The sequence below is a fragment of the Eubalaena glacialis genome, chromosome Y, assembly GCF_028564815.1.
Source record: "Eubalaena glacialis isolate mEubGla1 chromosome Y, mEubGla1.1.hap2.+ XY, whole genome shotgun sequence".
Taxonomy (NCBI): domain Eukaryota; kingdom Metazoa; phylum Chordata; class Mammalia; order Artiodactyla; family Balaenidae; genus Eubalaena; species Eubalaena glacialis.
The window spans coordinates 5,553,799-5,566,303 of record NC_083737.1 but is presented as its reverse complement, the minus strand read 5'-3'; the positions used below and the strand labels follow the sequence as shown (position 1 = coordinate 5,566,303).

Sequence of the window (12,505 nt, the reverse complement as noted above, 5' to 3'; positions counted from 1 at the left end):
GAAGGAACTTATAGTTATGGGCGGAAGGGTCGGGGGGAGGGATGGATTGGGAGTTTGGGACTGACATGTCCACACGGCTGTATATAAAATAGACAACCAACAAGGCCCTACTGTAGAGCACAGGGAAGTCTACCCACTATCTCACAGTAACCTATAATGTCATGGATGGACCTAGAGATTGTCATACGGAGCGAAGTAAGTCAGTCAGAGACAAATATCGTGTGGTAACACTTATATATGTGCAATCAAAAAAAATGGCACACATGAACTTAATTACAAAATAGAAACAGACTGACAGGCTTAGAGAAGGAACTTATGGTTATGGGGGGAAGGGTCGGGGGGAGGGATGGATTGGGAGTTTGGGGTTAGCAGATGCAAACCCTCACAGGTAGAATGGATAACCCACAAGGACCTGCCGAAGGGCACAGGGAACTCTACTGAGTATTCTGTAACAACCGAAATGGGAACAGAATCTGAGAAAGAGTGGACACATGTATACGCATAACTGAATCGCCGTGCTGTACCCCTGAAACTCACACCGCATGGTTCATCAACTGTACGCCGACAGAAAATAAAAAGTCAAAGAGAAGAGCTGTCCAAGGAGACACCACGCACAGGGCCTCACAGACACAAGCCGGCAGCACACACGATTATTCCCGAATCGGAGGGAGACTGGAGGGGAAGATACACGGCTTTCACTTCTAGACGCAGACGGGTGTCCTTCCAACGCCCTTCAAGAGCGCGCAAACCAGGGCCAGGGAGAGACCAGAAGGACAACCCCAGATGCCGCCTGTTCTTTCAAGACACGACCCTCTGAGACCCATCAGCCCCGGGTCAGACACGCTCGCGTGACCAGGGTCTTTGGGAGCAAAAGCAAGCCCGCCGCCGGCCTCTGACCGAAATCGACTTTTCTCCTTTCGAACAACAACAAGAGCAAAAAAAACGCCGACACCCGCGTGGATACACAGGGGAGGGTTCTGCCTCGGTGCTGCTAATCTCGGCAATGGGACCACGGGCTCCCAGGCCACGAGGATGCTCATCATCCTGAGGACCCCCCCCCGCCCCGGGCACGAGCACAGAAAGCCCAGCCGCTTCGGGAAGGTGAAACCGAACTCTGCACACGTGGGCTCGCAGCGCACAAGCCACGGCGACACACCCGACCGTCGCAGCCTTACCTTGAATAAGCACCAGCCGAACAGCTTCTTAATGAGCCGTGTGCCCCAGAAGACGTGTCTATACAGGTCGGTGTCCACCACGCCGGGGTCGGCCACGTTGGCGGTCACGGGGCTGCCCGTGGCCTCCAGCAGCGCCTGCAGGTGGTACGTGAAGAGCACCAGGGCCAGCTTGCTCTGGGCGTACGCCGCGTGCGCCGAGTAGCTCTTGCTGCAGAAGCAAAGCGGGAGAGGGTGTGAAACGCGGACATGTGGCCCCGAGTCTCCCCTCGCCCGGCCGGGAGGCAATCTCCAGCTACAGGCTGAGGGCAGCTACACACGCACCTGAGTTCAAGTGTGTTACGAGAATTCTTTCCATCTCTGAGAACTGACTGCGTTTTTCTCTCCTCCAAATGCTCAGCGCTTGGGAAACAGGCCCTGACGTGTGTCCTGCTCGCATGCAGCCTGTCTATTTTGGCTTCCTATCGTTGCAGATTATGTTATGGGGGGCACAACATGTTGACAGCCGGGGATGCCTTTCGGGCAAAACACATCGTTTCTCATTCGTTAGGGATTAGTCACTTTCTTCAGGCCCATAGTTCCTTTTCCTGAATTTTATGGGATATGAATACAGCCCCACCTGAGTTCCTTCTTCCGGTGGGATGTGCCCCATATTCTATGTTACTTTCACTCTTTCAACCTCAGAGGTGTCTCCTAAGTTGGGAGAAAATCCATCCATGGAATTCACCCTCGTGGGAGTTTCACACAGTCAAAGATGAAAAGAAAGAAATCAGAGTCATCGCGTGAAACGCAGAAAAAAACACTCTTTGGAATTCAATGGACAAAGGCTCTTCCTAAATAAGAATTAAAATTTGCAATAAATGGGGACTTCCCTGGTGGCGCAGTGGTTAAGAATCCACCTGCCAACGCAGGGACCACGGGTTTGAGCTCTGGTCCAGGAAGATCCCACATGTCGCGGAGCAACTAAGCCCGCGCGCCACAACTACTGAGCCTGTGCTCTAGAGCCCGCGAGCCCCAACTACTGAGCCCGCGTGCCACAACTACTGAAGCCCCTAGAGCCTGTGCTCCGCAACAAGAGAAGCCACCGCAATGAGAAGCCCGTGCACCGCAACAAAGAGTAGACCCACTCGCCGCAACTAGAGAAAGCCTGCGTGCAGCAACAAAGACCCAACGCAGCCAGAAAAAAAAAAAACAGATTGCAATAAATGAACTAAATTGACTAAATGATTCAGAAAAGTGAATTGAGAAAACGTGACCAAGGAAAGCACAGAAGGGGAAAAAAATAATAAAAGGAAAAGGTAAATATTAGAACGTAGAAAACAGTACAAGAAAGGGTATCAGAGAAATCAAGCCTCGTATGCTTAGTTGCCGAGTGAGACTTACTGAAAAACCTCAGTTCTGTAAATGGCACACATGGGCGCTTGTCCCTTCCTATGTGACAACTACATCAACCCCTTTTCAGACTGGGTCCCGCCTCCTGCTGTTTCCTGGGTAGCATCTTTCTTCCTCATCAGCATGTCCCCACGGTGTGCCCATCACACAGCCCCTCGTCACAAGAGGCCACAGGCAAACCCTGAGGTTTGGCCTCGGGTCCATGCAGTTTAAGCTGGAAAATAAACCCCAAGTCCTTTGTCTTAAAGATGACTCAGAACAAGTCAGCCAAGGGTGACACCTGACAAGCTTGCCGCAGGGCGTTGGCCAAAGGAATTCCAAACAGATCTTTTGTTGGAGGGAGGAATTAAGACAAAAATATAGCGCAGTTCTGAGCACAGATGCCCTCCCCTGATCCAAGACAACCTCCCAATTATCATCAAGATACTTGTTTTTGGCAGATCCCTCCTGTCTCTTCCCCCCAGAAGAGGAGAGAGCTCCAGGAAAGAGGGAGTTATTAAGTGGGGGGAGAGAAAGGCTGAACTTTCACCTTGGAATTGGGCCATTCTGACACGTGCACGCGTTTGCTCCTGAATTACCAGGGCTGTCTGGGAGGGAACAGGAATCCTGAATTTAGAAAGAAGAGAGGGAACCATAAATGTGCAGATTCCTCAAGGGTAAATTGACGAGTGATGTAACTATGGTTTTCTACGGTAGCATGGAGAAGAGAGAACGGAAATTCTCTAAATATACTATGTGGGGGGGAAAGTCAATACATTACTCTACAGGAGGAAAAAAAATCAAGAGTACAAGTAATTTCAGGAGAGGTTCCCTGGTGGATTTAAAGATAAATAAACATCCACAGTAGAACTGGAAAAGAATCAAAGCCGATACACAAGAGGACATGATTCCCCATGAAAGTGTATAAATAAAGCCCCGAGGAATGGCAGAGACAATTGGTGTTTAAAACAATGAAGAGACTGTTGCAATTTTAACAGACAGAAGGCAGCTGAAAGGGAGAATCAATCCACAAACTTAAGCAGAGGTAAAAGAAATTCATGAAATGTCTGCATGGCTTGATTCGAAACATGAGATTTTTAATACGTTGCTTTTGTAATGAATGGTGTCAAAAGGTAGACCAGAAACCATAAAAATATATCTTTGTTTTCAATAAATAACAATCTATGGATGTAACTACTTTGTAACTAACTTGAAAGTCAATCTGAAACAAAAGTAGAGACAGTCTTGTGGTAGCCTTTCTGTCGGGGAGGAAAAACTTTTCTCCTGTACTTTTGTGTTCCGTACCTGAGGCCTGCAAATTAAACCACCACGTGTCAGATTAAAGAAAGAAGTATACCAATTTTACTTCTAATTTTACATGTATGGGGAACTTCATAGAAAAGAAGAGAAAACCCCAAAGAGTTGGGAAGTCCTCATTTCTCACAAGTTTCTGCTTTTAGTCAGATAAGGGAGGCTCCAGAAAGGCATACGTCTGCGTCTATTGCTTCTCAAGAAGCTCAAAATAACCTGTATGTCAAAGTGGCATATTTTGAGTTGGCATATTCAGACCCCCATCACTTTCTCTACCTTACAGACAAGAGAAGGAAAGGTGAAGAATGATATTTTGAACACAACATATGCAAACCTGTGTACTGAATCAAAGACTCGATAATCCTCAAAGGGCTTCTTGATTAAAAACTAGGAAAACATCACTCAGAGATGGGAAATCCTATCCTAAATTGAAGCAGCTTGGCTTTCTGGTTGGGAAGAGGACACTGGATTTTTTGACACCTGTGTTTCATGTAAACAGTATGTGACATTTACAAGATTGAGGACTGTACTTAGTCTGCAACTGGCATTGATCTGACAGCCTATCTACACCCATTGAAGTAATTACACTGAGCCACCTGAGACCAGGTGCTAAGTGCACATGGTCAGCTAGTGCCCCCATGCTCAGCAAGATGCCAGGAATGTAGCAGGTCATACATTTCCGCTAAGCAAATGAGGTTTTCAAGTTCTCATCAAAGACAAAATTACTATTGCCTATGACAATAAATGCACACCCACATATTTCTACTTTTTAAAATATACACACGTAAAACCTACATTTTAATAAAGTATTGTAAGGGGGAAAATCTTTTCCCTCTATCCTCTTAGGTTCTGTCCTGGGGCCTGCAAATCAAACTGCTAAAAGACAGTTTAACAAGAGAAAACAGTGTTAATTACATACATACATATAGGAATTCCCAAAATGATGTGATTCAACGAGGTGGCCAGATGATGGAGGCTTATATACCATCTTAGGGTAAACAAAGGAAAAGGGGTTTTGGGATTCTGGGTGGAGGAGGCAAGTTATGGGAAAGGAAGAAATGTGTGTATATAAATAAGGACTGTCTTGTTATGCAAATAAGAGTCTCTCGGGTGAAAAGAGTCATCTCCAGGAGTAGCTCTCTTCCTGGAATGGAGACATTACTACAAATGGAAAATCCCTGGATAAATGTAAATTTCCTTTACAAAACAGTAAATTGATACTTTATTTTTTAGACAATTGGGGGCGGGGCGGGGGGGAGTAAAGAGCGTTTCCTGGGTCTGCTTGTTCTCAATTGCCTTTAGCTCAAAAGATCCCATGTATCAAAGAGGTACATTTGGAGCTGGCATGTTCTGGTCCCCTTCAGTAGGACCAAAGGTATACCTTGGGAGAACTTTTTAAGGATAATATTAATTTTTCATTATTATAAAAGAAATATATATGGGTTGTAAAAAAATTACAAAGCTCAAAGAAGAATTGAAAATCAATTCCATAGTGATTTCACAGTGTTCTTCCCCACCAAGAAATGGCCATCGATCACACTGCATGAGTGTGTATATGTATTTGTATATACACATATAACACATATATGTATATGTGTGTATACATATGTGTATACACACACATATGTATATATACTCATATATACATATATGTGTGCATCTATATGTGTGTATATATACTCATATATACATAGATGTACCTGTGTCTACATACTCATATATATACTCATATATATGTATATGTCTATATATATATACTCATATATACGTATATGTGTGTCTATATATGTGCCTATATATATACTCATATATATGTACATGTGTCTATATGTATCTATATATATACTCATATATACATATATGTGTCTCTATGTGTGTGTATACATATTCATATATACATATATGTTTGTGTCTGTCTATATATATATACCCATATACGTATTTGTGTGTGTGTGTATATATATACATGTTTGTGTGTGCGCGTGTGTGTGTGTGTGTGTGTATATATATTCCATCCTACCTTAAAGATGGCTTTTCTCACTGGCTTTCCACCATCTTTGACCTACACCGTATTAATCCATATGCTTTCTACTCAGCGCCACTGATTTTTTAACTACTTCCACACCAGTGGTCAAGGTCCCTTCTGAGCACTGCTCTCCACTGCCCACAAGTAAACTATCGCCCACCTGTCCTAGAAAACCATTTTGCATTATTTTAAGTGTCTCACGAGGAGTCCATTTCCTGAACTCCCTCAATCCCATGAGAAATCGTGCCTATGACTATGGGATTTATAAGACAATATCTTGAAAACCATTAATTCACTGAGCTTTCCTGTTGAAGGAAAACCCCAGTGAAACACACGTGACCCTGAATGTGGATATGATTAAGGGTATCTGACGTCTGTGTTTTCGGCGTATTACAGAAAACATTATTCCCCTCTTGCTGTTGGAGATCAGAAAAAAACAACCGGCCTGGACAGTTTATGATAAGAAACGAGCTCTTCATTGATTACCTTGATGGACATCGTGCTGTGTATGTGTGTGTGTGTGCCGTGTGTGTGTGTGTGTGATGGCTCAGTCCCACTCCAGTAAGACAACTGGCTGTGTGATGTTCACTTCATATGAGTAAGTCCCATTTGTTTCCCTTAAAAGTTCAATTCTGAGACAGTAACACATCAGCACATGGCAGACACAATTATGGAAACTCCACGTACTACCCATAACCTAGTTTCCAATTGGCGCGTTTTGGATGCTGGTCGAGCCCGAAAACGATCGGTCTGCAAGTAGGACCCATATCCAGTACGTCGGTAAGTAAAGAATCCCTCAGCTCCAAACTGAAGTTTTCCCTTGACAAGACAAACAACTGCCTTGCATTCTGCCTTGGTGTCCTAGGTTTAACATGACGGAGGAAGATGGAAAGAGAGACCACCCACCAGGACCTCTGAAAATATCGTGAGCTAAGAGGAGCCTCTGTCCTTCCACGAAGGGAAGTCGGCAGAGACAGCCCGGGATGTGGCAGGGCCACCTGTGAATTCCAGCCTCATCCAAACACCTGCTCGAGTTGGTCATAGAAGCACGGCAAGGGTGCCGGCTGCCTGCAAGGGGTCCCAGGACACAAAATGAACATGCTAAATGTTTAGTGAAAACCGCATCAATGCAGGACAGCATGTTTATAACATGACATCTCACCACAGAGGTGCCACAACCAACGATATACGAGGATGTGAAGACGTACTTATGAATAAAGTAGTGAAAAACTGCCCCAAAGTTAAATAAGTTTGGGAAACTCAAACCAAGACGGCTATTTTCACAAGACAGGGCCGTGCCTATAACGTGTCAATGATTATTGTGTCTCCAAAGCAAGGTCAGGCTGAAATAACGTGAGCCTTAAAAGGTTAAGGATCTATCCATTGGGGAGGGACCAATGGCGCGTGCTGTGGGCTGAATTGTTTCCCCCCTCTTCCCATAACAGAAGACCCCAGGACCTCAGAATAGGACCTTCCTTGGAAATAGGGTCTTTACAGAGGTGATCAAGTTAAAATGAGGTTGTTTGGGTGGGCTACAATCCAATATGACTCGTGCCATACAGCAAACTCCAGAGGCTGGAGAGAAGCCTGGAAGAGACTGAGCCTGGGTGGGTTCCTCCCAGGGCCTCCACGAGGGACCCACCCTGCCTAACCAGCCAACCTTATGTTGGACTTCCAGTCTCCAGGACTGTAAGACAGTAACTTTCTGTTGTTCTAAGGTACCCAAATTTCTGGTCCTTTGTCACGGCCGCCCCAGGAAACTCATACAGTAACCACTGTTTTACAAAAGCAACAGTGACTTGGGAATTGGCGGTCCAGTGGTTAGGACTTGGCACTTGCACTGCCGTGGCCTGGGTGTGATCCCTGGTCAGGGAACTAAGATCCCGCAAGCCACACGGCGTGGCCAAAAAAAAAAAAGTTACTTGGTACAAACCATGAAAACGTGGACTTCGCTGGTTTGCTCCACTGAAGAATAGAGGAGAGAGAAAGCCAATAAAAACAAGGAGCCTTTTCTACGTTCAGAGGAAGTAAGCCCATAAGATGTAAGTTTCTTGGGGGGAGAGGAAGCCATGAGGACAGTGTGCTTGTGAGGAACCCTATGAAAGTCCACTCTGAGCCCTGGTCTGTAGCTGGACCTTTGTGGACGGAGCCACAAGACCCAGGGACGCGCAGCACTTGTACCCAAAGAAGCACCTCCGTTGGTGACACAGGACGTAGCCACTCCTGCATCCAGAGGGTTCTGTTAACTTCGCCACTAAGAGCAAATCTTAATCTCTTGATCTCTTCCGAGGTCAAGAGTCAAGATGGGGGACTCGCTTCGGTTTGGGTCCGAGGAGAGGAGGTAGGAGGGTACCATTTTCTTTCTTTCTGTAGCCGAGGGCAGCCCAGGAAAGAGCTGCCTGCATTAAGAGGGAAGGGTCCAAGGATAAGCAGGAGGAGCTGCCCCCAGGAGAGATGCAGAGGGGTCTTCCCGGGCGGTCACCCTCAGGGCTGGCGCGAAGCTGGGGCACCTCTGACGAGACCCCCGCAGAGGGTCCCTTGGGTCCCGAGGTGCCCATGGGCGCAGGAGGCTGAGCACGGAGACAAGTCAGGGTGCAGGGTGGGTAGTGGGCAGACCCATCTCCCGGACACCACGGCGCATCACCTACAGAATGCCTTGCCCACATCTGTGCCCCTGACGGTTCATTTCACGTGTCCACGCTCAAGTGTTTGGTCCAGTGCCAGCCTAGATGGTGCCAGGAAGGTATTTTTCAGAGGAGATGAACCATGAAACCAGTAGCCTGCGTGTAAAGCAGGTGAGCCTCGGCCATGTGGGTGGGCCTTGTCCTATCAGGTGAAGGCATTCAGGGGAAGAGAATGAGGTTCCCCCAAAAGAAGAAGGGATTTGGCCTCAAACACCACAGCATAGAAATTCTACCTAAGTCACCTAGTCTTTAGGTTCAAGACCAAACGTCACCGCTTCCCTGAATCTCTGGCCTGCTGGTCGACCTTGTCATCCCTTCCAAGCATGGGAGGTAGTTTCTGAAAACAAGTCCAACTCTAGTGGGGAGCGGGAAGGGGGAGGGGCAATATAGGGGGAGGGGTAATATAGGGGGAGTGGCCATATAGAGGAGGGGTCATATAGGGGAGGGGCAATAGAGGGGGAGGGAAGTAAGAGATATAAACTATTATGTATAAAATAAGCTACAAGGGGACTTCCCTGGCAGTCCAGTGGTTAAGACTCTGTGCTTCAGCTGCAGGGGGTGTGGGTTCGATCCCTGGTCAGAGAACTAGGATCCCACAAGCCACATGGTGCCGCCAAAAAAAATAATTTAAAAAATAAAATAAAATAAGCTACAAGGATATACTGTACAGCACAGGGAATATAGCCAATATTTTATAATAACTGTAAATGGAATAGAATCTTAAAAAATTGTGAATCACTCTGTTGTACACCTGTAACTTATATAATATTATATAATATTGTGTGGCAATTTTTTAAAAAAGATGTAACAGAGCTTTGTGCACAGCTGATACCTTTAAACAAAAGTCAGTCTCTCTCTCCCTCTCACATATATGTAAATTATAATTATAAACATATAATTATAATTGCATAATTACATAAATATTGCAGTGATATATTTTATATCATTTACGTATTATATATAATTAAATATTATAGATATACAAGTATTAAATATATTAAATATATAATTTTTTTACTTAAATTGTGTATAGCTTATTCACCCTCTTCCCCCTAAATATAACTTTTTTTTTTTTTTAAAAAGCTATCCACTACATCATGAGTCTTGTTCATTGACTACAATTTTCCAGAGATTCTGCCCACCTCTTCCACTGGAATTTCTTCTGTAGGAGGAGGGACTGAGTGCAGCCGGGCAGAGGTGACAAGCCCTCTCGTGTGTAACAACCCACCTGGGTTTGGAACACTTTATGCTTTTACAAGTGATTTATGCTTGACAAGAACGCTCCTTATCCAAGCCAGCAAATCAATCTTGGCAATTAACGGTCATCACCAGCGGTGTTTACATCAGGTGCGAGCCAAGAATTCACTCTTTTTTTTTTTTTCTTTACCCCGAAAAGCAGCATCTTTTCAACCCAAGTGGTTCAGAAATGTCAGCATGCATTAAGAGCCCCTCAGTGGGCGTGTTAAAATTCCCACTGCCTGGCCACACACCCTGAGTTGTTTTGTTTTGTTTTGTTTTTAACACAGTTTTAACATTTTAACAGTCTATTGTCAAGCCTTTAAAATGGAACAAGAGTGAGTTGGGCTCTTTGGGGTTTTTTAAAGGTAATTTTCTGTATGTTTATTATAGAATTAAAAGGCTATGTTTGGCATGGCCTGAAGTAAAATATACACTATAAGGTATATTTAAATTTTACTTGAAGGGGGCAGGTTGCTAGGAAATACCTTTTTATTGTCTTTGTAAACAATTTTTATTGGAGTAGAATTGCTTTACAATGTTGTGTTAGTTTCTGCTGTACAGCAAAATGAATCAGCTCTACGTATACCTATGTCCCCGCTTTTTTGGATGTCCCTCCCATTCAGGTCACCACAGGGCAGTGAGTAGAGTTCCCTGTGCTCTACAGTAGGTTCTCCTTAGTTATCTATTTTATACATAGTAAGATTTACAGTATTGTGGTAGTTTCAGGTGTACTACAAAGTGATTCAGTTATATATATGTGTATATATATATATATGTGTGTGTATACATACATACATTTTTTCAGATTATTTTCCCACCCCCAGAGTTTTGATTTCACAGGTGGGGGCTGTGTGGTCTGAGCATCTACCTGTATCATCTATCACTTCTCAGGTGATACAGATGCTGTTGCTCTGGGGACCCCACCTTGAAAACCACGGTCCTAAATGATCTCATCCCCTTTGGATAACCATTTAGGGAAAAAAATGATACGCGATGCCTTTGATGTGATTTGACATAGGAAAATGTAAGCAAATACAGGAGGGCAGTTATCACCACTTCCTGACACACTCACTCCTGCGGGCCATGAGATTACTTCTCTGCAAATGTCAGAGTTTTGTGCGATGCCATAAAAAGCTTCATTTTAGAAAAAGGAAGCTACGGGTGCACACATCTGCGTTCTCTCTTGCATATTTCTACAGCCGTATTCAAAGGAGAAAAAGACAAGAATATTCCTGAAAGAAGCACCCCACCCCGTACACGGGTCCCCTTGTCACGATGTTGTTTTTTTCGAGCCGTGTGGAGTCATGCCCCCATCAGATGCAGGAAACACTTGGCGATCCTATACCCTCTGCAGACCCTGAACCTTGGACCCATGCTGATGAGAGAACCACTCCGTCCAAAGACGCCCCTTTGAGGGATGACTGGACCCCAGGAGTTAAAACACAGGGTGTTGAGTCCAGGGGGGGAAGCAGGTGCATTGCTGTGTGAGTGCTTGAGGCAACATTAGAATCTCTCCGGGCTCAGGGTCCTGTTCATTTTCTTCCTTGCTATGCACGCCCCGTGCGGAAAGCACCGGGTTGGCTAAAGGGCTACGCACACCTACGTGCTAAGAAATGAAAGGGGAAAACTCAGGAACGGCAGGGAATGAAGTCAGCCCGTCAACTCCATCAGGACACCAGAGCGTCCATGACACCCATCCTGGCCCGGCTCAGAGGACACGGGGCTGGTCCTCCACGAGACCCACACACCCTGAAGGTCTCCTACAGCCCCAGCACAGGTGACCCACAAACTGGGGGCTGAAAGCAACAGGGCTTCATCCTCCCCCAGCCCTGGAGACCAGACGTCTGAGACAGACAAATAGCGTAGGATAGCACTTATATGTGGCATCTAAAATATGACACACAGGAACTTATCTACCAAACAGAAACAGACTCACGGACACAGAGATCAGACTTGTGGTCGCCAAGGGGGAGGGGGTGGGGGAGGGCTGGATTGGGAGTTTGGGATTAAAATATACACACTAATATATATAAAATAGATAATCAACAAGGTCCTACTGTAGAGCACGGGGAACTCTGCTCAATATCCTGGGATAAACCATTGCGGAAAAAAACATATGTATATGTATAATGGAATCACTTTGCTGTACACCAGAAATGAACACAACATTGTAAATCAACTATACTTCAATTAAATACATTTTTTAAAATATATGCTTCTCAGTTTCCTCAAGTGTAAAATGAGGATAATAATAGGATTTACCTCAAAGCATAAATATAAATAGATGGATATGGATGTGTGAGTGCCAGTTAGCAAACAATTATTAATACGGGCAGACCTCACTTTACTGCGCTTCACCAATATTGCATTTTTTTACACATTGAAGGTTTGGGGCTGCCCCGCGTGGAGTAAGTCTATTGACGCCATTTTTCCAACATCATTTGCTCGCTTTGTGTCTCTGTGTCACATCTTGGTCATTCTCGCAGTATTTTAAACTTTTCCATTATTATTATATTTGTTACAGTGATCTCTGATCAGGGATCTTTGATGTTACTACTGCAAAAAGATTATGACTGACTGTATGCTCAGAGGATGGTTAGCATTTTTTAGCAATAAGGTATTTTTTTTTTTAATAAGGTATTTTTTAATGAAGGTGTGTACGTTGTTTTTATAGACATGATGCTATTGCACACTTACTGGAC

At 44.8% G+C, this 12,505-nt stretch overlaps 1 protein-coding gene across 1 annotated transcript in view; it reads right to left on the bottom strand.

The window, feature by feature from the left end:
- LOC133082917 (dehydrogenase/reductase SDR family member on chromosome X-like) overlaps positions 1-12,505 on the bottom strand; it is a 188,930-nt gene that overhangs the window by 21,119 nt on the left and 155,306 nt on the right. The window contains exon 6 of the mRNA XM_061179604.1: positions 1,176-1,383. Coding sequence (XP_061035587.1) covers positions 1,176-1,383 — 208 coding nt within the window. The remainder of the gene's footprint in view (positions 1-1,175; positions 1,384-12,505) is intronic.